The sequence below is a fragment of the Temnothorax curvispinosus genome, unplaced genomic scaffold (genome assembly GCF_003070985.1).
Source record: "Temnothorax curvispinosus isolate PA1 unplaced genomic scaffold, ASM307098v1 QBEX01014646.1, whole genome shotgun sequence".
NCBI classification, from domain to species: Eukaryota; Metazoa; Arthropoda; class Insecta; order Hymenoptera; family Formicidae; genus Temnothorax; species Temnothorax curvispinosus.
The window spans coordinates 24,946-49,386 of NW_020224426.1; the positions used below are offsets into that span (position 1 = coordinate 24,946).

Consider the following 24,441-nt stretch of genomic DNA (forward strand, 5'->3'; position numbering starts at 1 on the left):
TTTCGAAAGTACATTTAGATTTATATTATTTATTTATTTCGTAGATTTAATTTTCTTCGCCTTCTTTGCGTGATAAAATTTTCTTCGATTTAAGTCAAACTAATGTCGAATTGATTTTATATCTTAATTATTCTTCACATTCTTCTTTCCCTGCAAATAGAAAAAAATCAATAGAGAAAAATAAGTCTTTATCTAAGAAAAAAGATTATCAAAATGTTATAATTGCATAGGAAATGAATAAGCAATATATTAGAATAATTACTAAAATCATATAAATTCTTGTTTAAAATTTCTATAAAGCTCATACTTTATAAAGTTTTAATTTAATTTTTATTTTTATAAATATGTTATAAAAAAATTTCATAATTTATAATCTAGCTTAAGCGTGTCGTTTAGCAAGCTCGTATTTTTTATCTCTTATGTACTTTTTTTTTGTGACGCTTACTTTGCTTGCATTTGTGTAATTACTGTTCAGTCAGTCGCCAATTAGCGCGCCGTCACTTAACAGAGGGACAAGGTACTGTGAAACAAGAAACTCATATTAACCTCAGCAATTAATTTTAATAAATGGAAGTATAGTAACACACTGACGACATTGCGGGGGCCTACGGGGCGAATTACACGAGATTGGTAATGGGCAAGGTGTGCAAGGAACGCAATTCGTGCTGCAAACGTAAAAGCAGGGTGGCGAAGAGGGTGATGTGGGTGCGGGTGGCAGATACGTCATTTCCATTTTCGGTGGAGAAGTAGAGCAGGTTGGACAAGGTGGTAGATATAACTATTGCAAAATTTTTTTTTCAGTTTTTTTATTTTCAAAGAAGCATAAAATATTATGTATGTGTGTATATAATATTATACATCAGCGCACAAGACAACAATAGAAATTAATTATTTAAAATAAAAATAACAGTTTGAAATGATAGAAATTGATTCAGTATGATGTATAATAATAATCAACCATGACGTCTTTTAAGAATAGACTTTAACTTTACAATATGTGCGTATTATACTAAACGTAACAAAGTAAACCATATTTTAAAAGACCTTTTTATGTCATATGACATACTTATCAGAGAAAATTCTTAAAGAACGAAAGTTGATATTCCGCGTGACAAACATACCACTGTCTTAATAGGTTTTGGCACAGATTGGGGTGAGCAAGTTGTTTTATATTGAACACGGGATACACGAGGCACGTAAGGATAGCTCACAGGTGGAGTACAACAAATTACAGAGCATGGAACTGAACATTTCGTTGGTAGACGACAGGAAGGGGGAAGAAGACGTAAATTCTGGCAACTCCTGGAACTTAATATACCATATAAATTATTAAATGACTAAAAATATTACTCATTAATATGCAAATTAAGAAAAAAATATTCAATTATTTTTTTTGCGCATACTTTAATCTAATTGCAATATACCACATATTTAATATAGTTTAATTAGAAAATTAATTTAATATAGTCTTTTATTTTTTATGAAATGTTTTTTTAAAGTAAACTTTCCAATTAATTAATTCTATGACGTTCGTTCATTATTATTTTTTGTTATTTTATTACATATAGGATTATTTTTATAAAATTGAAAATTTGACGCAATATGATGTCGAAAATGATTACGTAGATGAAATATTGTGTTAATATAATATAATCGGACTAAAACAAATTCTATTAGTATAATGAATTCCCAGTAAAATTTACCTCGACATGATGTTAAAGATGTGTTCAAGACAACGTTATTTGTCGATGACGTTACTCTGTATTTCTTTAGAGATTTAATAATTGACATTAAGTTGTTGATTTTCCGATCAAATGAGTGACAATACGCGTCGTCGTGGAAGTTATATAAAGTTACTTGGAATTTTGGTTGCTAACAAGAAATACTTTGGAATTTAAAATTAGCCTCTCATGTCTGTGGACTGATCAGTCAAAGATTATTTACTGGTAACCTTGGTGACCCGTAAAAAATCGATTGTCGGCTTTCGCAGAATAAATTACGCGCGGGAATCACATAAGTACGGTGATTCCCGTTTCTCTTTTCCGTTTCTAGATGTATGTATGTATGTATGTACAAGGCTGACGTTAATTGCTTGTTTTGTAGGAAACGTAAGCATTAAGTAATTTATCATAGCTGACAGCTAGAGATCTAGACAATTTTTGTCTAAAATGTTTAACTGATAACGATTTATAAAAGTTAAGATTTATAAAAGATTTATAAAAGTTAAAAAAAAAAGAGATAAGGAATAACGAAATCTTATGATTTATGCCACTTGATGCTAATTTGATTGGGTTTAATTATTAAAAAGTATTTGACATTGAATATGAAAATTGCAACAAATAGTATAGTAGTATTTCCTAAAAAAAGCTGATTCAAAATTTGTTAAAAAAATTATTATTAAAATTAAGATATAAGATAAATGAACAATAAACAGACGTATAAAATAAATTATCACAATTTGCATAAATTATTTAATTGCATTATACAGTTTGCCAACTGTTGGTAGTAATACGATGTTCGGAACTGGATTGGGTTTAATTATTTGATAAACAGCAGTGAACAGCATTTGCAATTTGCATACCGCTGGTAAAAAGTATTCGGTCTAAATTGACTTTAACCGCCAACGGAAATCAATTTCGTTACAACTGTTTGAGTTTCGACAAAGAGATTCCTTCTCTATAGGGAATGCAACTGTCACCGCATGTCCACATTCGACAATACTCCCGATGCACATCAGTCGGTGCATTCCAGCAATGGTTCACGAGCTCGACTGAAAAGCTAGTAACAAAAGCAACGCCGTATCTTTGTCGCAACATCTACATTCAAGAATATATCATGATTTCGACATTGTTAGGGAGGAAGAATGATAGATATAACACAATCGCGACATATATAAGCAGATGAGGTTTAAATATTTCAACATCCTGTTATTCTTAAGATTGATTGATTCAGACAAATTTTATTTTACACATAGAAATGTACGAAATAATAATGCATCAGGAGACCTATGTTTAAAAAACGTATAGTTTATTATATGCATATAATTACAGTCATTTCTGGTTATTTTAAAAGGACGTCTAGTTTACTTATTTATAGCATTCTTTTTCAATCATTGTAATTAATACGCGTGTTGGGAATTGTTGGGAATTGTTGCTAGAGACGGATTTGAAAAAAAATACAGGTTCTCGTGTTACTTTAACTGTATTTATTGATGATACACGCGTGCTTATGCAATAGCGATGAATGGGTGCGCGAAACGAAGGCTCGTATTTCTCGTGGGCTCGCTATGCGAGCGTAAACGTTGCCTAGATTAAACGGAGCATTGGTGTCGACTGACGGGGAACCGGCTATGTTACGCAGAACCCTGATCCATTCGGCGGCTGGGCGGGAATACCGCGTCTGTTCATACGGCAAGCGTGCTCTTCCAAGCGTCGAGCGGCGACACTGTTATCCTGCTTGTTGAAGCTCCACAGACGTTCGGCTGCCGCGCTCGCACGTGGCCAGATCCTCGGATGTACGTTATTTCTGAAAATAAATATGATGGCTCAATGCTCGGCGTACATTTCGTAATCGTTTTCTTAACAGACAAAAATAAATATTATCGTCCACATAGTATTTTGCCCTTTGATACATTTGCCAAGAAAAAGATTATAAACATCAGAACTGATTTTCAAATAAAGGATCTCATCCGTATATAGTTTTTCAAATATGAGTTCAAAGAAAGAAAAGACTTACTTGTCGACAAACTCTGCCCACATGCAAGTCTCACCGCCGAGCATCAGATGCGTGGCATTGCCTGCATTGACAAAATCGAAGGGATCGCAATTGTAATACTTTTCCCAGTCGCCGCCGCTGGCGATGTGGTCTAGATACCAGCAGGATGACAGCAGAACCGGATGTCCTGCCAGCGTTGCTCTCTCTAGCTCCTTTTGCCATTGTGGCAACTTCCAAACGTGCACTACGGTGCTCGAAGGCAACACAACGCCATTATCGAAAACCTATAAGCCATGCAATTTATATTTAATGAAATGTCTCTTGTAATAAATCTCTATTAATTTTGTCAATAATCGAATTTCTTATTGTAAAAAAAGAAAAATGAAGTAATCACCTCTTGCCAGACAATAGTGTTGGCGTCTAGCGAATTGCTGATCGTGAGTAGCTTGGCTATATATTCGTTCTCGAGCAGCTCGAATTTCTTAGACATATTGCGCGCCTTCATGTAGTCGACAATTCTCAGATTGCTGGCCCAGCAATCGAAGGGTACTTCGTCGCCACCCAGGTGGAGATATTGATCCGGGAATACTTGCACGATCTCAGAGAACAAATTTCGTACAAAGTCATACAGAGCCGGATTCGTCGGGTCCATCGGGCCTAGTTTACCGTTCGGCTTTCCGGAAGAATCTAACGGACATAATGAGCTAATTTACATTACTGAAGAGATATTAGCCTAGAATCTAGAGATAAAAATGAATTTGTGTTGAATCTTTTAAAATTATTATTTATTTCTGACACACTTAGAATTTTATTAGAACATCGTGACTGATTGATAAATTATATATCTTCTTCATTTACCGTAACACGTTGTCAGTAATTCCGGATAAGCCAGACCCCATGATCTAGTGTGCCCAGGTGTGTCGAACTCGGGCATCACTCGGATCCCTCGTAATCTCGCATAATCAACAACTTTCTGCACGTCATTAGGCGTGTAGATCATCGAGTGATGGTAAGCGCCTTTGGCGGACAGGTCGGGATAACTGGTGCTCTGATACGGGAAACTGTTGTCGTCGACGATGTGCCAATGAAGGACGTTTAGCTTGTTGTACGACATAGCGTCCAGTGTCAACAGTATGTCAGATAGGGGTAGATAATGGCGAGAGGTATCGAGTAGGAGGCCGCGATGCGGCAATTTTGGCCCGTCCAAGATGGTCTGGCATTTTACTTTCAACTGCAACACGCGATTAAATTTATGTTGGTTTAATTGTTTAGACTATAAAGATCATAATATCCGCGTAGAAGAATTGCAAAAACATTATAAGCGCTGTACTCTGAAAGTTGTTTTTTTTCTGTTGACAAGTTCCATAGTCGAGCCAGCAGAAATTGTCAATATTTTTTCCACGAAACGTTCTTTTTATCATCTTTGCATTTTATTTCTTATAGTTTGCATAAAAAATCCATTATTTAAAATAAAAGGTATATATATAAATATTTTAATATTTACGCTCGGGCCATCGCCAGACGGTGCCAATATTTGCGAAAAAGTCTCGAAACCACGAAGGATTCCCCACACGGATTCGGCCCATAGGACGGCAACCGATGAGGTCTCGTTTATATCGAGCTTATCTGCAAAAGGCGTGTACCGCGATGTCAAGCGTCGTGCTAAATCGACTCGATCGAGGAAGACGAGCACGGAGAAAATCATAGAATTTAGTTCGCTAATCGGTGGTTATGACCTTATGGCATTTAACTTTAAAGTCTTTAAACGATAAGAAACTAGGAAGCAGATCAGAGTTGTCTTATTGTCCGCTTTCGTTTCAATCGTTTTGCTGATTGCGCATTGCTCAACTCAACTCGTCTTGCGCGTGTTCGGTCTGCATCTTTATTTCGCGTCTTGAAATCTCCTTTAATTGGACTAAATTAATTGTAATTTCCTCCGCGATCAGTAATAAATTGATCGGTCATTGTTTCAAAGAGCCTAAAATCTTATCATGAGAAATAAATTGAGACAAAATATTGATTATATGTTACTTATTAAATATCGTAAACTTTGTGCAGATATAAAAAGTTACGTATTTTTAAGATATTTAGTAAGTTTTTGAACCCCAAATATATTATAATTTATAACAGATATTAGTTTTCTCTGTCTATATATGCGTATAGGACTGCTTTCTATTGCAATTTTAAATGTAAAAGGTTTATTAAAAAAGTTGCTTTTTTTAAAATATATAAAATTATAAAGTGGAAATTAATTAATTAGGAAAGATAAATCTTATTTTTGTCTTCGTTAGATATGAAACAGTGTTTTCTAACTGTGTGTGATCTCTTTATCTCTTTTATTATTTTTTGTCTGTTAGTTAATGTACCGTTTAATGAAGCCTATCGGAAATCATGAAATCGATGATAAATTGGTTTAATATTGCTGATAAGAGGAGACGTTATTAAGGACTGCAAAAATCCAATTTGTGCTCACGCAAGCCCGTTATCGACGCAAATCGGTGAATGTTAGGTCGGGGTTACGAGTGAGCTGCTGCTGCTCACTGACATCATTCAATTAATTTCTTGGTGCACTACCTATTACTTTGTAATGTGTGCTGCACATGCAAAGAGAGTGCACATGAAACATACATTAGAAGACTTGTAACAACAGTTGCAGGTTTGCCATTAGTTAATTAATTAGATATTCACGTTTATCTATTTTTAAATCTATTTGAAATGAGAAAGTGCATATAAATGGCAGAATTCATTTTCAACATTTTCTGTTATTTGTTACATATATCTAATTATCATGCAAATTAACAAATTAAAAAAATTAGGTTTAATTTTGTACTTACAAAGGAAACTTACAAGTTTCATTCATGTACAAATGTGGCCAATGTTCGCCGTTCTGTTCGCAAGGCTGCAACAGACGGATGCTTAGAGCCTCAAGAGTGCCTTTAAAATGAGGATCGTCTCGAACGGATGTTCTTGGCTGCCCTTCCGTGACCAATCTTGCTATCCTAGCTTCCGTCAAAATAATTCTCGTGTACCGTTCTATTGCCTCAGTCACGATATCGCACGTGTCACCGATCACCTTTGCAAATAAAAACGTTAAATTATATAAAATGATATAAAATCAAGATAACATTTTATAAAGCTGCTAAAAATATGACACAATCAACAAATAGAAATATGAATACAATGTGTAAAAATTAAGGTAATTCGTCATTTATTTAAAATTAATTTTCTTATTAAAGTTTTTCATTTCTTATTAAAAATTAATTTATATTACTTTTGAAGAGATAGTAGTAATATTCAATAAAGATGCAAACATACTATGCCAAAAGGATAGAATAAGTGAGAAAGAAGAAATTTTGCATTCGACGAAATAACGGTTTCACTAAAACAGTAGTTTCGCGCGTGCACGAAAGTCTTATTATTTTATTATTAAGAAAACGCTGCGGTAATATTGTGAAAATAATGAAATTGACAATAAAAACTTATTAATTTTTCTAAATAATTCAGCATAAATATTCGTAAAGGTTTAAAAACCAATTAGGTATATCCATTTTCTTTACCGCATTGGAATAATGATTATTAAAATAATTTGATGGTTTAGAATAGTGTAAAAAGAAAGTAAAGTGATGAGAAGACTTACACGGAAGTCGAAGTTTGACGGTCGCAATAAATAGAAGTCTTCTTTGACAATACGCGTTTTCGGCAAAGGCCAGAGTTCGCCCCTCGTGGCTTGGACCCATGGTCCCGCGTCCGAATGCAACGAAGAGACTTGCCAGGGCACGACGGCCACCAGGGCCAAAGCAATCCAAACGCGACTCCACATGTTTATTCCTAGTTATAGAGTGAGTGATTCAGGTGCACGATCGAGGAACGATGCGACGCCAACGAATGGTCATCGTCTACTGACGATCGCAGGATGCCGGAGAACGCATCGTACATACGATAGTGGTAACGACCTTAGCCTGCGCCACTTAAGTTTTATCACTTTGGTCCCCGACAGAGCTTCACGGTCAAGTGAGAATAACCAGTCCTTCTGGCCGCACTCCCCGTTTATCCTTAAATTGGCCGCACCTTCAAAAAATCTTATCGCGTACCGTGAATAATAAACAGGTTTCGAGATAATAATTCAAGATAGTCAATTTTAATCTTCTAGGTTTTTTGAAAAGAAAAGAAATTAGAAAAATTAAGAGAGTCACAGAATCTAGCTTTGTTGTTTATTAATATATTATATGTATAAATACTTGTGATACTATTTTCTGATACTTTTATTTTTCACGTTATTACAATTGATTTTTCATTTTGCAATGTAATCGATTAAGTAACAAAGAATTCCACTTATCTTTTCTATATTTTTTGTCATTTTTGGATTAATATTTATTGATGATAGATAAATAATTAAATATTTTTGCAATATAAGGTTAAGCAAAATAGATTTTATGGGTATGATAATGATTAAAAAATCTCAATTGCAAATTAATCGTGAAATTAGTATCTTATTTTCAATTGTCACTTGTCAGCTTTTAATCTATAGTCTATACATACATACATCTTCATATCAAATATAAGCGAGTCAGTCAAAAATCTCTTATAGTAAATTTTAATTAATCAAGAAAAAGTTTGTAATCAAATTACTTTAGCGTTAAAACACTAATTGGCGAAGTGATGTTAATCACTCAAAGCAAATACTTAAAAATTTTTTACCTTGAGTTCTATCTATATCTGCCTAATCTTGTTACAAAGTTATTATTGTTTTCGTATGATGTTAATTGATTATCTTTTGATAGACAATCTTACTTGTTGACAGATTCATAATACTTTTATCAAAGATATTATATAATAAGAAGTGTTTTTGATTAGGAAAACTCTTGACTTTATCTCTTTATGTTTTTAATTTATTTTTTATATATTTTAATTTACGAACTATTGTATGATCTATTACTATTGTAGCTTTAAATTTGTTAATATCTGTTCTTCTTAATAAGCGTCACATGCGTAAGAAAATCCCAATTATCAACTATACATTATTTACAAATTCCGCGTATCTTGTGGGCACGAGATCGCTTTATCACAATTGTATATCGCTATCGTAATATTACCAGAAAGCTACAAACAGTCGAGTGCAAAGATCAATGGTTTCTCGATTGCATTGGTCTCGACGTCACGAATTATAATTACGGCGTAGCGATTAATAGTTTGATAGTATTTCCGATGATTTTTCTAATCACTGTGATTTTTCCATTTAACACCAATAACACTCACTCGGGACGGTTAGAATTGTTTCGATCGTTTCGAGTATTACATCTCGATACACTCTCGCGCAAACGTTGTACAAAAACACGCCCTTTCCTGCTTGATTAATAGTTCTTCGCGTAATCCTCCGTATTTAGGAGATGTGGGTTAATCGGATGAGTCAGTCCAATCGAACTCGAGAATAAAATGAAATACATAAAGTGAGAGCAATGTAGTAACTAAAGGATAAGTTTCAGAAATTACGACTAATCCTTAACTTGATATTTTATACCTATTTATATGTTTTTTCAATCGATTATTTTTTGCTAGCATGATTTGAACTTACTATAATAATATATAATTATAAACGTAATTATGTTCAAGGCAAGACGTAATGTGAAACTGCATTCATTAAGTGTCCGAGACTGTATAGAACACTGTAGACAATTATAGAGTCGCATTATTAACATCACGAACTTGTATTACATATCAGTTCCTTGTATACACATGTGATTTATAATTCCGGGATTTTCCAACAAATGCAAATTTAATTATTTATAAATCAACTCGCCTGCATTTAGCATACCTATTATAATTTCTGACTTTTTCTGATTTTACTCACAAAGCAAAACCGCATGTTAAGTAAAATAAAGTAATCCAATTGCAAGTTATGTATAAAAATATATTATATTAATTAAATTTTAAAAAATTATTACAAAAGATCATACATTTTTATAATTTTTACAAATATCATTAAACAAAAAAACAATCTTAATTTGTTAAATTTTTGTAGGTCGTATATTTTAATATTGCACGTTTTAGAGCATGTTAATAAATTATATGTTACGTTTATAATTGCTTTTCGCGCAGTATAAAAGACTACAAATTTTATGAACAGGCTACATGTTAATACGCAATTGGAAGCGCGTGTTAATCGACCGTTCGGTACGTCGTAACTTTTTCTCCAAGCGATAACAACTTGCGCCACCGTTGTACACTTGGTATCACATTTATTTCATCAGAGAGACCGCCTTAATTCAATTCCATGACGATACGTTACTGCTCGTTGAATCGTAGCTTCATTGATTGCGACGCTCGTACGCTGGGTCGACGGTCGTCAGGGGGAGAAGGGAGAAGAAAATCCAAACGGAACGTGCATTCAGGGTTGGAATACGGGGTGCCCTAAGGAGATTCATGCAACAGTAATTTTTCTTACGTAAAGCCGTTTTAATTAAACATCGCTGTTGCAACGAGCAGTAACATAATTTCTGTCTGAGATTATTTTAATCTGTAAACTTCCATGCCCTCTCTGGAATATGCCTTTCATGTACATTATTAATAAATGCATTTATTAATAAATTTCTAAAAAATTAATATAAAAATATTAAATTAAAGATTAATATAGCAGTAACAATAATAACGTTGACACACATTTAAATATATATATGCATTAGAATTTGTGTTGAAAAATATCTAAAATATAACGTGCTGGTGGACAAAAAACAAACTTTTATCATTTGCTATTAAAAATCTTCTATTATTTCTAGTTGAAAATAATAATCTTTAAAGAAAGAAAATTTAAGATAATTCTTTATTATTACCTATTTGATTATTTCTTTATATATAACTCGTCATTGAATTATTAAAATAGCTTACGTGTATTTTAAATCTAATAATTTGACAAATATCTAATTTTGATATTTTACAATTAGTTTTGCTAAATATATTTTAAGAAATCTTTTTAGAAAGGAGACATTTTGTGATAAATTAATTTAATTGTTTTTTTAAATATTGAAGATATGATCACACAATTTCTTTTACTTTATTACTTTGAAATTATGTAGAAATAAATAATATTTGAGATATACATACTCTTTGAAATAATCCCCTAAAAATATCTATTTTAAGCAAAAATTGAATTAACTCAGTTATTATCTGAATTCCACAAATACGTCATATGTGCTATAGTGTTTTATTCTAATTATTAATCTGAAGAAGTTTATTGCCATTTATCTCGAATAAATAGTGATTGACACTGTTTTCTAAAAGTAACTTAACAAAATTCTTTGAGATATTGATTTTGTACCAAATTATTTTAACAATTTTCATATACATATCGTTTTAATGTTCTAGTTTTATCTTCTTATTATTTTCAATGCGCATTTAAAGATTGTAAAAATGCAAAATTTTTTTTCGAAGTTTGCTACCTAGTAGCATCACGCGATACACGGTACCCTGAACTCTCGTCTACACATGGATCCGCGTGTGCTACTGCGCGTTGGCGAACCAGCCTGAAGGAGGGGTGCTCACCATAGAGCTTGTCGCGCCTTCGGTGGGGTAGTCGGGAGTGATCAACGGTGAGGGGGTGTGATCGGGGTGGCGAGGAGGGTTGACGGGGAAATCGAGCGGGGTGGTACGCCTCGGCGTCGTGGCTGTCGCGATGACGTTGGTGACGTCGATCGGTGGCGCTGCCGATGCTTTTACCTTCGCCCTCCAACGTGTATATGTGTGCGGGTATGTGTACAATGATTATAGTGACGTTGTACGTAGAGCATATTCGCGGGGTAGGGACATAACTCGCGGTGACGCTTCCACGAAGGTGGCGCCAATGATGGAGGAGCCGGCAAAGGTGGTCGTGGTGGTAGTGGTCTAGATGGTAGTGGTAGCAAAGGGTGGCCTCTCTCGCTCAGTCCTAGCCGGTATTAGAGCATTCTCTCAGTGCGCGCGGATCCGTCGCGCGCTAAGGCTCCTCCGCGACGGTGGTATATGTACATGTACACGAACACGTCTATGCGCCGCCGAACGGGGGTGTAATCACGGGGGTTCGCGCAATCGCAAGTGTATATATGTGTATGCGTATGCGTACGGGGTGGCTGGCCCGTGTTCGACTGCGCGAACGAGGAGGATAGAGATAGAGAAAGTGAGAGAAGGGTGGAGAAAAGAGCAAGCGGGGAAAAGACACAGAGAGAGGGTGGGTAAGCGCGAGGGTGGCGGCGAACGCCGGTGGCGGTAGCGGCGGCGACGGTGTCGGCGTCAGTGCATGGAAGTGGCTGTGCTCCGGTGGTGGACGGTGGATAGTGTAGTGCGGTTGGTCGATCGGTTGGTCGGTGGTTGATTCGCCGTCCGTCTCGCGTTGTGTCTCACCGGAAGTCGGGCGGAGCGACGTCGGGCGTCATCCACGAGTCGCGGACGGCGAGACGACGACGAGACCACAAGAAGGGAGGAAAAGAGAAAGAAAGAGAGACGAGAGGCGAGAGAATGAGATCGATAAGGAGGGACCTTAGGCGCTGGTTTCGCGAAACGGGAACGGTAGTGCGCGACGTGTAAAGAGAGAAGGAGAGAAATATATCTTCTCCTCCTCTCCTCTTTCTCCTCCGCTCGAAATTGCGAGTGTGTGTGCGTGTGCGTGCGTGCGTGTGTGTGTGTGTGGTGCGCCAACGATAAGCGCACGCGACGGAAGCGAGACACACGCGTGTAGTACACGCGCATACGTACGCACGCAGGCGCGAATACGTGCGTGCGTGCGTGCGAGCGAGCGAGCCGCCGGCACACACGAGGGTGGAACGAGGTCCGCGAGGAAGGGAACATAGCCGGCTTGGTTCGTCGACTTGGCCGGCTCGTGAAAGGGCGGTTCTTGGATCCGGAGCGCCGCGACCGGAGGCCGAGGGAGAGAGCGAGAGAGACCGGAAGAGGGAACGAGAAAGAGAGAGAGAGTACGCGAGAGAGGATTCGTTCGTTCGTTCATTCTCGTCGTGTCGGTTCAGGAAGACAGAAAAGTGGAAGAGGTAGGAGTCGACTACCTCTTTTTCTCTCTCTCTCCCCCTCGATCTCTATTCGCCCTCGCTCGATGGGCTACGCCGCCGAAAGAAGGTCAAAGATCGATTCTCGGGCCGACGAGGGTCGTGACCTCGCCGTACGCCGCCGCCGAGTACGAAGTGACCCACGCGCGTAGTAGTACTATCCGCTAGTAGTAGTACGCTGGCCAGAAGCGCGGAAGAGTTGTATTCGGCGAGGAGGCGAGGTGGCGGTGGCAGTGGCGGTGTGGCAGTGGGTGGAGAGAGAGAGAGAGAGAGAGAGAGGATCGATCGGGTGGAGGATCATCGTCGCGATGCTAGGATGAGGTCGATCGACCGGCAGAGAAGGGACCGAACCTCCGTTGAGATCGACGATACACGGCAACCGTCTCTCGCGTAGAGAGAACGAAGACCAAGACGATTACGTTCTCGTCAATGCCCGTCATTCGCGAACGCGCCATCACACGTAGAGTAGAAACGTCCGCGCGCATTCCAGGACACGCCGTTGTCGTGTCCGCGATTTGGCATAAAAGATCGCGAAGGCGCAAGGAGATCGGAAACGTATCGTCGTCGTCCTCGTTGTCATCGGCCATAGCCGGATGTTGGAGCACGAAGTTGGGAACGAAGCGAAGATCGAGTCGCTCAAAGGAAGGCGATCGTCGAGATTCTGGCGCGCGCGGCGAAGCGGCACATCCTCCGGCTGTTACCCTAACTGAAAGCTCGGATAGACCGGACGGACGTCCCGCTGTGACGGGAAAACGCTCGTTGATTGAATCATCTGTGGTGACAATCGAGCTGATATGAGCGTGAAGACGCACGAGGGTGACGAGAGACAGGGGAACGATCACAAGGCGTGACAAAGCGATTGCGGAAATTTCGAGGTCCGGGTTGCACAGGATTCTCTTGGGAAATCGGGGACCGAGCATTGCCTTAAACACGGACAGACCACTGAATCACTAGGTCGAGAAAGAAAAAGACGCGTGAATTATTAATCGCACAAAGCAATCGCGATCACGATAGAGAGGGAGAATCGGGTAATCGTAGAGCAGGAGAAGGAAGAAGAGGACGACGACGAGCACCGACGAAACGCTGACGAGACGACGACACTGACTCGAGACGATTTCTCGCGTCTACGAGGAGGAGGACGAGGTACGGCTATACGCCGAGGTTTCCCGTAGAATGTCACGGGACCCTTACTCGAGCAGTGGCGTGATCGGTCCCGGTGGTGGCACACGTTCACCACGCAGCGGTCGTCGCGTGGGCGAACTGCCGACCGTTGATCGCAGTCCGTCGCGAAGTTATGCCAGCGGTCGTGGCAGTCCGCTCGGTGGTCGCAAGCAACGGGGAACACGCAGCGGCAACAACTCGCCGGAGCATCTAGGCTACGGCGGCGGGTACCATCACCATCAGCTGGGCAGCCCGTACTACTCCCGCGACGAGGACCTCGGCAGTCCCGTGATGCTCGAGGAGAGGGGTAGGAGTATGTCGACCGGGGGCGGTGGGGGCGGACATCACCGATCCAGAAGCGCCTCGAGACCCGCCATGTCCAGCTCGGCGGGCATGGTAGCGCGTTACACCAGCCTCGATCGTGCCTCCGCTGGCGTTCTCGACCATGAATTCGTGCCGATACGCGAGCCGAGCCGCGAGCGTAGCCGCGATCGCGGACTCTACCTGGAGGACGAGCTGTACGGCTCCAGGTCGGCGCGTCAAAGCCCGAATCCGCACATGCTGCGCGACGGCGGCGGCTACATTGGCGAACTCCAGCACCAGAACAACGATCTGCAACGCGAGCTCGGCAACCTGAAGAAGGAGCTCGAGCTGACGAACCAGAAACTGGGCAGCTCGATGCACAGCATCAAGACCTTTTGGAGTCCGGAACTGAAGAAGGAGCGGGCGTTGCGCAAGGAGGAGAGCACCAAGTATAGCCTCATCAACGAACAACTCAAGCTGCTCAACTCGGAGAATCAGGTCAGTCGAGAACTACCGCGCTCTCCTCTGCGGACCGGTCGATTCGCGATGCTCGGTTTAGCCTTGCAAGCGCGTGTGTCGCGCGTCTCCGTGTGCGCGTATGGTCGCGTCATCGTAGGATTCGATTATCGGATTCCGTTGGTCCCCCACGAATACTGCACGGCCTGCTTATAATAGCCTCATCGAGCAGGGCTCTCGTTTCGTGATAACGCGAAGAGATGTTCTTGGAAAGCCGCGGAAATGCGCGGAACGTCGTCCTGGCCGAGATCGTCGCGGCTGTCACGTCACGCGCGTCCTTGCGCGAAGGCCGTCCTCTCGAAATCAGGTCGCGGGATGCGACCTGGTGTGCTCATGTTAACCCTTTTCTGTGATCGCCAGGTTGCGTATATTGCAGAATATTTTAGCACAGTGTGTTTGACCTAATTAACGCTAACCAGCTTGCGGTCAAAAGGATTATCATACGTAAGCAGGTGTTCGTGCGATGGTATTCGAAAATGGATCAATCCTTTAATGGAAATTATGAGCTCCTCGAAAAATAGATGAAATAGGAAAATATTACAAAACATGCGAATATGTTTTTGAGTAGTTCCAGTCAGAAATAAATTTATTTTTTAGAAGAAAAAAGTGTGATATTTTTAGAAAACAATTCACATTATTTGGGGTAGCTGAATTGTGACCAACATCCCCTTTAAAGCGAAAATTAAAAAAACTTGAAAATATTATATATAAAATGCATTTATTTTTTATAGTCAGCTGGAAATGGGTCAACTCTTTGATGAATAATCTTTTGACGTAGTGTGGTACAGAGGGTGGGATCTTTACGAAAGCAGCGAATCATTATGTCTGCTGAAACATTACGTATTAATTTCACAAATAAGATAAAATATCTTTAGCAAAAATTTTTGTCACACATTAAGAGACAGTCATTCTAACTGTCGTGACGTCGTTGAGGATTTGTCACCGAACATTACGATTTAAAGCTTCCTTAAGCAAATTTTCAAGCTAGAATAACGGCAGTTTATTCTACAATAACGACACTGTTGCAAAATCTTATTATCGATTTGCTAGAAATGCAACACGAAGGGGGAGCCACCTTTTTTATATGCCGATTTCGCGAGCGTTGCATAAACCCCCGAAGCTTTTGCGGTAATTGGTCCATTATTACAATGCGCGCAATTACGAGATTGTGAATTAATTAACGTTATGACAGTGTGGGGTGCAGCGTGTCATCGCGCAAATTTCGCGTAAATCATTCGTAATCATTCATGGCACGGCAACAAGTTTCACTCACGCCGCAATTTATTTTCGCGTTCATCGCTTTACGATATTTAACAATGATATCATTCGATACGTCGATAAATTAATTAAACAATGCTCATGCATGCGAGCTCTGCTAAGCTCCTCGATAGCCCCGCGATATTTATTAGTTTATTACGATATTTCGAAATTTCGCGATAGTAAACATTTTATATAAAATGCAATCTTCATAATCTAAAATAACCAATGCATTAACATATTTACATTATATGAGGATATTGACGTATTGCTGGAATTTGAGTAATTTGTCACATAATGAGGAGGTAATATTTTTATTACGATATCATAACACATTTAGCAAAATTTCATAAAATAATACGTAATAATTGTTGAGAGAAAAATTATATAACAACTTACATTCCTAGATACATATTTGTGAGAATTCATGGAATTTGATTGTATAAAAGTCATGGATGATACTTCATCACCGCGAAAACTTCATAACGCACACAACATACACACCAATTTTTAATTAAATCATCATTTTGTCTTGTTACCATGTTATGTTTTGTGGTTTAGCGACCACAGCGCGTGAATCCGATGAAACCATCCGAGGAAAAAAGGTATCTTTTGGCTTTGTCAAAAACGCATGTCACATAAGAACGACGTGCTGCGGATTGCAGTCGCTTTATTCACATTTTTCCACCCGGGTTAATTAAATCCGTACTCGAATGCGTTTACGCGCGATTTGTCGGGACCGTATGCGTGCATACGTCTGTTTTTACACGCGTGTCGCGTTCACGGCGGCGTCGAATAAGTCATTGCCCCCGTGAGCGGAAGAATCTCAAAGAGCTAGATGTTTCTCTGGCTGCCTGCCCACATTCGTGGCTCTGTCTCCGTTTACCTATGTCTTAGTAAACGCGTATTGCTAGGCGTACATCTCCCGCGATGTACGTGTACTTGTCAGGCTTACATAAATCCCATTGTTCCCGTAATGCCCACCTCGTGCAAAATTCGCATTTATGGGCGAGCCGGATACGCTGTAAATTACGCCCGCGTCGACGAGGTTTTTATATCGATGACGATTCTCATTGCGCGCATCACTTGATGGTAGTCGTATATTTTCTTTAGCACAAAATTAAGGAAATAGATTTACATTACATTAGGTACCTACGCCAAAACGGACAAGGGAAAGGTTTCTCTTTGTTTTATACCATTCATAAAAATAATTATGACACAAAATATAAAGGTATAAAAATTTATAAATATAGCATATTATTTGTTTTATACGAATAAACTGTTCATACTTTTTTTATATTAGAAAACTCAAACGGCCGCATCTATCGGACTTCAACTTTATAATCTCGCGCAATTAAAAAAGGGCTCTTAATTAAACGCGGGATAGGATCATAAAATATTTCTGCTGATGCTCACGAGATTAATAATCTCGTATGACGGTACTCGGCTTTCTACCGGGAAATAACGTTAAAGTTTAGTTTTAACTTCCGCTGCTATAAAAATTAACAATATTAATTTATAGATGAATTTATTAACTTCGTTTATTCTCTTTGAATTTCTCCGGCCTGGTCGTTGCGGAAAGCTTTACGAGAAATCGCGTAATTTTCTGGAAAAAGTTGCTGAACAAGCTAATATCACCATATCGCTTCGGGAGAAGAAAAAAAGATGTACGCGAACGACGAAGAGAAACGTCGAAAGAAATAATTCTCATTCGTCTCCCTCGATGCGGTGCTGAGAGAGTAAGTGGAGTCTTCGATCGATCCGCACACAGCCTCCGGCGGGCTTTTCCTGCACCCTTCCTTTCTTCCATTAGCATCGGCAACCTGAGAATGGAACGTGCAAAAAACGCATTAAACTGTCTGCAGCAGGGATGAAAAAAAAATAACGATCCTAACGCGAGTGAGAAATTAATTCTCTTTCTCACGGTAGCGAGCGGTTCAAGATTGGCTCGTGATACGCGTGTGTGACTCGTAAGAAATATTGCTTGACTTTTTACAATTTTGTAATATTCTCAACTTATATTCTTCTATACCCTGCGATATGACGTAAAATGCGAAAATTACATTCTACACGAATTCCCGCATCGAAGGTAGAATGGCGTCTACGAACTCCCACACATACTATGTTCATGAAACATGTTGAGAATGTTGGTAACTTCGATAATTGAATGGTGCGATGTGATAGTCTGAATAGTTGAAGCACCGATTGAGAGATCACGTCATGTACATCATTTTTACTGTGAATATTATCAAAAAGTAGTAGTCTATCGGTATATTTTATAAAATTTATGAATAAATAATTTAAAATTTTTGTCACTAACTACTAAAAGAATTATGTTAAGAAAAAATGAAAAATATTATTTTTTAATAGTAATGTCTGCAAATGTTGCAAAATAATCTTAGTTTGAAAATCTTTTATTCATAAAATTAATGGTCTTTCATGATTCAAAGAGAAAAATGAATGATTCACGTTTAACGCTGCATTTAACATTTTGTAAAAATTAGGACATTGCGCATTGCAAGCTACAAATTAATTACAAATGCGAGCTTATTTGTTATTTTGGATTATAAAATTTTGTTGAAATTCTATCTTTATTAAAATTATTTGATTATTGCAACATCTAAATTAAAACAAGACCAATTTGACTCTTGCAAAATGAAATAGAGACATTCTATTTAATAAAAATAATAGGTATTGTATCTTATTTGCAAATTAAATCTAATTATTAGCTCCGAAAATTTGATCTGATTATTATCGACTCGAATTACGGCTATATCTTTAATCTTAACATAGATTTTCCCTTAATTTTTTACATTATTTTCTGTTCAGAAACACATTTCTGAAAACAACATCGTACGTCAAGGTATACAAAAATCAGATTCATTTAATATTAATATTGTTTTATTATACTATATTGTTTTTAATTACCAGAAATTTATATATATTATTTATATTATTTAATAATTGGCTTAAATAACAATATTTCCGGAATTAAAATTGATATTTTCGCAAAAGTAAATATATTTTATAAATTTTATTTTTACATTTTATACCAATTATAGAAATATTCCAATTATCTTTTCAACGTTACACCTGACATTAATTAAAATTGCGCTGTTAGTAAAGGTGAAAAGGATAAGTTACTAAATCTATGTCAGGAAATCTCTAATTTAATTACAAATAATTCCTTTTTGTCCGCTTCGTTCAAGTGAAAGTGAGAAAAGTGTATTCACGAATGACTTAATAACGAAAGAGCTATATAATCTTAAACTTGCTTTTCTGGACGTCGGTCGATCTTATGCCCATACTGTATAAACGCTGTTACCGTGGGATGTGAATCTGTTCATGTCTAAGTGCCGACAATACCGTCTCTCATCTCATGAATGTTCACACGCCACTGTAATTCATCTGGAGTTGCAGCTGCTATTCGATTCGAGGACGTGGCTACATGAAGACGGTCGATTTTAGGGAGCGTTATTATGCTGTCCGATAGAAAGAAATGCATAATGCAGCATTCATATTTGGCATTCTTAATTATTCTTCCATTATTCACATCATAACAATGCACAATATTATAGTATTGAAGATATTTAATTTGAATTCGAACTGAATATTTAAACACCACGATAAAATCGATTTGTATGCAATCAAAGTAAAGCAAGCTTATTTTTTTACGAATATTTTACATAATCGCTATTAATAATTCTCATTAAGATGCTTCAGCAGACGAGTAACAGTCGATATAGTGGATTATTTTCAAAGAATAATTTTTATATAATAAAAACTGCGAACGGAAAAAGGAAATAAATTGTTGTTTTTTTTTACTTAAAGACGCGACCATTAATTTTGGCAAATATGTTATCCCACGTGTTGCATCTTTTCCAGACGGAGAAATAAGACTTTCGTTTCGTTTAATTATATTATCGCCGGGCCATCCAGTGACCCGTTCTATTTTCGCATCCGATGAATCTTGTCGCGACGAATCCGCGAACTCGTCGTTCTATCTTCTCTCACATCTGTCCGCTCTCAAACGGGTCGGGATTCTCGTCGTCTGGGTTACCATGTCCGTTCTCTTTTCCCCTCTTTTGGTATTCCGCTTTTCTATCAAGCTCGTCCAAAGTCGCATTATAATACAAAGAACAAGAGTATACATTAAAGGCTCGCGGGAGCTCTTTTGTATATAGTTCCTCGAGGGAGATTTTTTTAAAACTTTTTTTAAACTTTGGCTTTACTTGATATTTTAACTCTTCGACGTGATTTTTAATACAAATATTATACGCAAGTAACGAGTAAACATCAACATATAAGCAAAACTAGAAAACATGGCAAAACTAATAAAAGTTTGTGCTGTTTTATATTTCCAGCATAAAAATACAGCTGAGAACAAAAGAGAACAAAATATCTGTACCAAGCACGGAAAGAAAAATTAGTTAAACGTAACAAAGTTTTCTCGCAAGTTGAACGCAAGTATGACGTAAATATGATGCGTTTCCTATACGCTAGAATTGCTAATGATCGTCCCACGCTATAAATAGAGGGTTAATCGCGATAATCTGACGTTACTTTCATTGTTTCTTTCTTCTGCTCATTGATGTTAAATTACATTCTCGTATTTACACCCGCTGTATGTATTGATCAGGCAACTGTTTATTCTGACGCCGTCGATGAATGATTAATAAATGGCGGGATGTCGAAGGACACGCGCCGATCAGAGGCGCGGAGAATATCCTTGAGACATTATAGAAACGTTCCCTCACAACGAAGGCGAGTCGCGGATTTAGTCACTGAACACGGAACAATGCGGTCGCACCATATTTTTGCCGCATGTGGCATAAGGCCTCGTTAATTCGCCTCGTTATATTTAGGCTGATCGATATAGACGGATGTATTCTGCTTTTACACCACGATCGCGCGTGCGAGCACGACCAATGCGAGAATGTCAACTTTCAATTGACGACGCCCGAAGTATATTGGCTTGAGTAAATCCGATTATTTTAAAAATCACGAGTAAAGCTTAGAGATGTAAATTTCAGTGAAACTTGGATATATAAAGTAATCCGATTTTGTATCATATCACTTTATCATATTTTCGTATTGATTTTGGCTTGGATTTGGGAGATTTTCGTTTTATTTCCCGCAACACGCGATTTATGTGATATATTGTACATTTACATTCGAACGCGTGACCCTATCATCGCAATATAAATTAAATTCGTTTCTAATATGAAATAGTTATGTGAAAGCGCTATGCCGAATTCTACCGACTTGATGCCACGTCAATTTTAATGCACGCTGCATGCATTATTATAGTAGTCTATTTTATTCATGGCATAACATATTCATTGTGTCTAATACTGACTTGCAGACAATGTGTTAAATGTCATGACGATGTGAGAAGACGAAGGATTTCATGATATTAAATTATTTTCACATTTTTCTCTATTCGTATATAATAGAGAGGCTATAATAATATGCGATGCAAATGCATATTACATAGGATAATGCGGAACAGCATAAATTGCTGTCGCTTGTCCTACGTTATATACTTCGCTTTCCTGCAACGTCTTTATCTAATAAGAAAATGATTTCCAATATGTTAGCGGTGTTTGCGCATGCTAAGGTGTCAACGTGTTGATATTTATTATAATTTATTACGTAAGTTTGATGGTCTTTTAAACGTACGTTGCGCTTTCTTTAAGAAATGTTATTTCTTTACAATCTAACAACGCTTAACTAAAAGGATCTTAAGTCTGTTTGATATGCGGAAAAACGTTCGTCAAAATCTGCGAAAAGATTTTCCAGACGTAAATTATAGTCTATTATGCAACAACCTTGAGGTATGGAAAATACGATAACTAAGTCCAGCCTCGGACACGATCGATATCGAACGGATTTATAAGGACAGAAAAAGCTTTGCTGACTTCGCCGACAATAGGCTGAGCTCTAGATAAACGTGAATGTCGAAGTATATGTTACATAAATTTCATAAAAAGTTCAAATGGCTATCGAGGCTAATAAACCTTACACAGTTTATGCCAAGAAATAACTTTGCATCTGTCTTTAAAAGACTAACATTTTTCTAATAAAAATTTTCTTTTTTTGCAATAATATTTTTTTACTGCGGTGAAAGAATTCAATATTAGTAAAAACTTGAAATTTGGTTTTGACATTTTAATTTACATATCCATTTAAGTACAGCGAACCTGAAATATTTTGCGGACTTACAATTCGTAAATAATTGAGGAAAACGAATTTCCCCATTTATCGCAGACAATTCTTTCTTTAGACAGTTCTTTTTAATTACTTTTTGATAATTGAAATAACAAATAAGAAAAGTGATATGAGAAGTATTATTACTAACATAAGTGAACTTGTGTAAAAGCCCTCTTCTACAAATAATTCTTTTTGTTTTGTGAAGTTATTAACCTTACCTTGACATAGAATATATATAGAATACTATATAGTTCTCACACATACTCATAACTGTTATCGTCTAACAAAACGATTCTTTTCCTTCTTCCTTTATACAGAAAAATACCAAATCCATGATATTGGAATTTATTATATTTTTTATTTCAGAAATCTAATTTCAATAAACTTGGTAAGCTACGTACACGGCTTAGAAAAAATACCACAAAAATTTTACAAGTTATATTTCTAGCGTATAATATTGACTGTTGTAAAAATAGAACCTTTTGAGTAATTATTAAACAGTCAATTTTTGATGTCCATTTCAAAACGACTGAAAATTTTGTTGCCAGTAAAAAGCAGAGAACGTCGATTCCATAATTTAAGTTTTTATCTCGAAAAATTCCTATTTTCATATGCAATGCAATGCGTGCTATATCTGATACGGTTAATAACATTCCAATCGTGTCATTATATTCAACGTTAATGTTTAATAATGCAAAAATGTAAATATCCGTAGAATATAAAGCTCTTATTATTTTCGCAAACATTAAGGAATTTTTTAATAAATTCGCTATATCAACATTAATTAATATTATGAAGGAATTTGCATTATATATACAATAAATTCTTACAATATGCTGAAAGTAAATGTTACTTTCTCGAAATCTTATAATATTTTTATGATTATATGGAATAAAACAAAAACGCGGAAAGAATGATTTTACTGATAACAGTCGTTCCTTGGTTTTAAAAATTGCGAGCTATACTCTCTGCGCTTGTTTAATATAACTTTTGCAGATTGTGTCTTAATTAGACCTGTACTGTGTTACCAAAATAAGTCAGAAGTATGTTGGAGCGTTGAGAAAAGCATTTCATTGGGAAGCTTCCCCTTCTATCTGGGTCGCGTACTGGGACATCTGGGTTATATCGGGGACATCCGATAAACTCCACTTTTATTCGACGTTTACGATCGATGGTTCCACCCGCGCGTTATCTAGGAAAACGCTTATTCTTCCGCGTTTGTGCGACCCGTATTCGAGCTGATCGAAACAAAAACGATTAGTATGCGCGCCAATCGCGCGTTACTCGGTTTAACCGAGCGCAAAAATGTCCGACCGAATAGCGTTCTACAGGTTTATCTTGTACTCCTCTCGTGCTTTCACGGGTACTGGCCAAAATAATTTTACATGCATTCAGGATCGATATTCTCGCATGATGCATTTAACGCTGAGCGCACACGCCTTAGGTATTATGGATTTTATCGGTCTAATATAAGAGCTTAAATAAACGTGACATGAGATACATAAATATGTTGCGAGTTAGTTTTAAGAAAAGTTTGCGTTATTATTTATTTATTTTGAAAAGTGTCGCGTTAAAAGCTTATTGCAAATTAGCAAATTAATACTGTATTAAATAGATTAATTAACAAGAAGTAAAAATATCATAGAATAACTACAAAAGTAGAAGCTATAAGTTACATTTTTTTTTAAATTAATTAGACATTTACAACTTCTTGTACGTAGAAAAATATTCTTTGGTGCTTATCGAAGTAATTAATAAGATTTCAAACACGCGTATGTTTCAAACATTTTCTTTTGTCATATTGTTTCGTCTAATTACAGTCTTCTCTAAAGAGAGAAAGACTTTCCTGTGCAATAAGGGGCAAACATGGAAGCAAGATGTAGATGCGGCACTGCTGCCAGTTATGTCACTTATGATAACATCCGAGGTAACGTTGTTACCGGTTATTGCCCGTAACAGAGACGCATTCACGACAATAAAAGTAACGAAGAATCGTAATGATCGGCGAAATTGCCGAGACAATTGTCGGCGATGTCGCACGACGCTCAATGCACGACTGCTACGCGAACTGCAGCAATTGATGCACCAGTGCACGCGGAGGGGAAAGAAATCAATTGTCTCTTGACATTCGCCGGCGAGTGGACGCGCGCGCGAATCGATGCGAACGATCCGTTTCAGTTTGCAACGCAGATTGAAATAGATTTGCGGAGAAAGAGAGAGAGAGAGAGAGAGAGAGAGAGAGAGAGAGAGA

The 24,441-nt window shown here is 37.7% G+C and overlaps 2 protein-coding genes across 5 annotated transcripts in view; one reads left to right on the forward strand and one right to left on the reverse strand.

Annotated features, from left to right (window-relative positions):
- The window catches only part of LOC112464867, a 17,459-nt gene extending 3,450 nt beyond the window's left edge, over nucleotides 1–14,009 (reverse strand). The window contains exons 1-9 of the mRNA XM_025032123.1: nucleotides 13,932–14,009; nucleotides 7,352–7,793; nucleotides 6,562–6,787; nucleotides 5,219–5,340; nucleotides 4,573–4,945; nucleotides 4,109–4,401; nucleotides 3,736–3,998; nucleotides 3,359–3,525; nucleotides 622–778 (exon numbers count right to left, since the gene is read on the reverse strand). Coding sequence (XP_024887891.1) covers nucleotides 622–778; nucleotides 3,359–3,525; nucleotides 3,736–3,998; nucleotides 4,109–4,401; nucleotides 4,573–4,945; nucleotides 5,219–5,340; nucleotides 6,562–6,787; nucleotides 7,352–7,534 — 1,784 coding nt within the window. The 5' untranslated portion in view covers nucleotides 7,535–7,793; nucleotides 13,932–14,009. The remainder of the gene's footprint in view (nucleotides 1–621; nucleotides 779–3,358; nucleotides 3,526–3,735; nucleotides 3,999–4,108; nucleotides 4,402–4,572; nucleotides 4,946–5,218; nucleotides 5,341–6,561; nucleotides 6,788–7,351; nucleotides 7,794–13,931) is intronic.
- LOC112464864 (ELKS/Rab6-interacting/CAST family member 1-like) overlaps nucleotides 11,165–24,441 on the forward strand; it is a 39,218-nt gene continuing 25,941 nt past the window's right edge. For all 4 annotated transcript variants that reach the window (XM_025032119.1, XM_025032117.1, XM_025032121.1 and 1 more), the window contains exon 1: nucleotides 11,165–14,702. In XM_025032119.1, coding sequence (XP_024887887.1) covers nucleotides 13,914–14,702 — 789 coding nt within the window. In that variant the 5' untranslated portion in view covers nucleotides 11,165–13,913. The remainder of the gene's footprint in view (nucleotides 14,703–24,441) is intronic.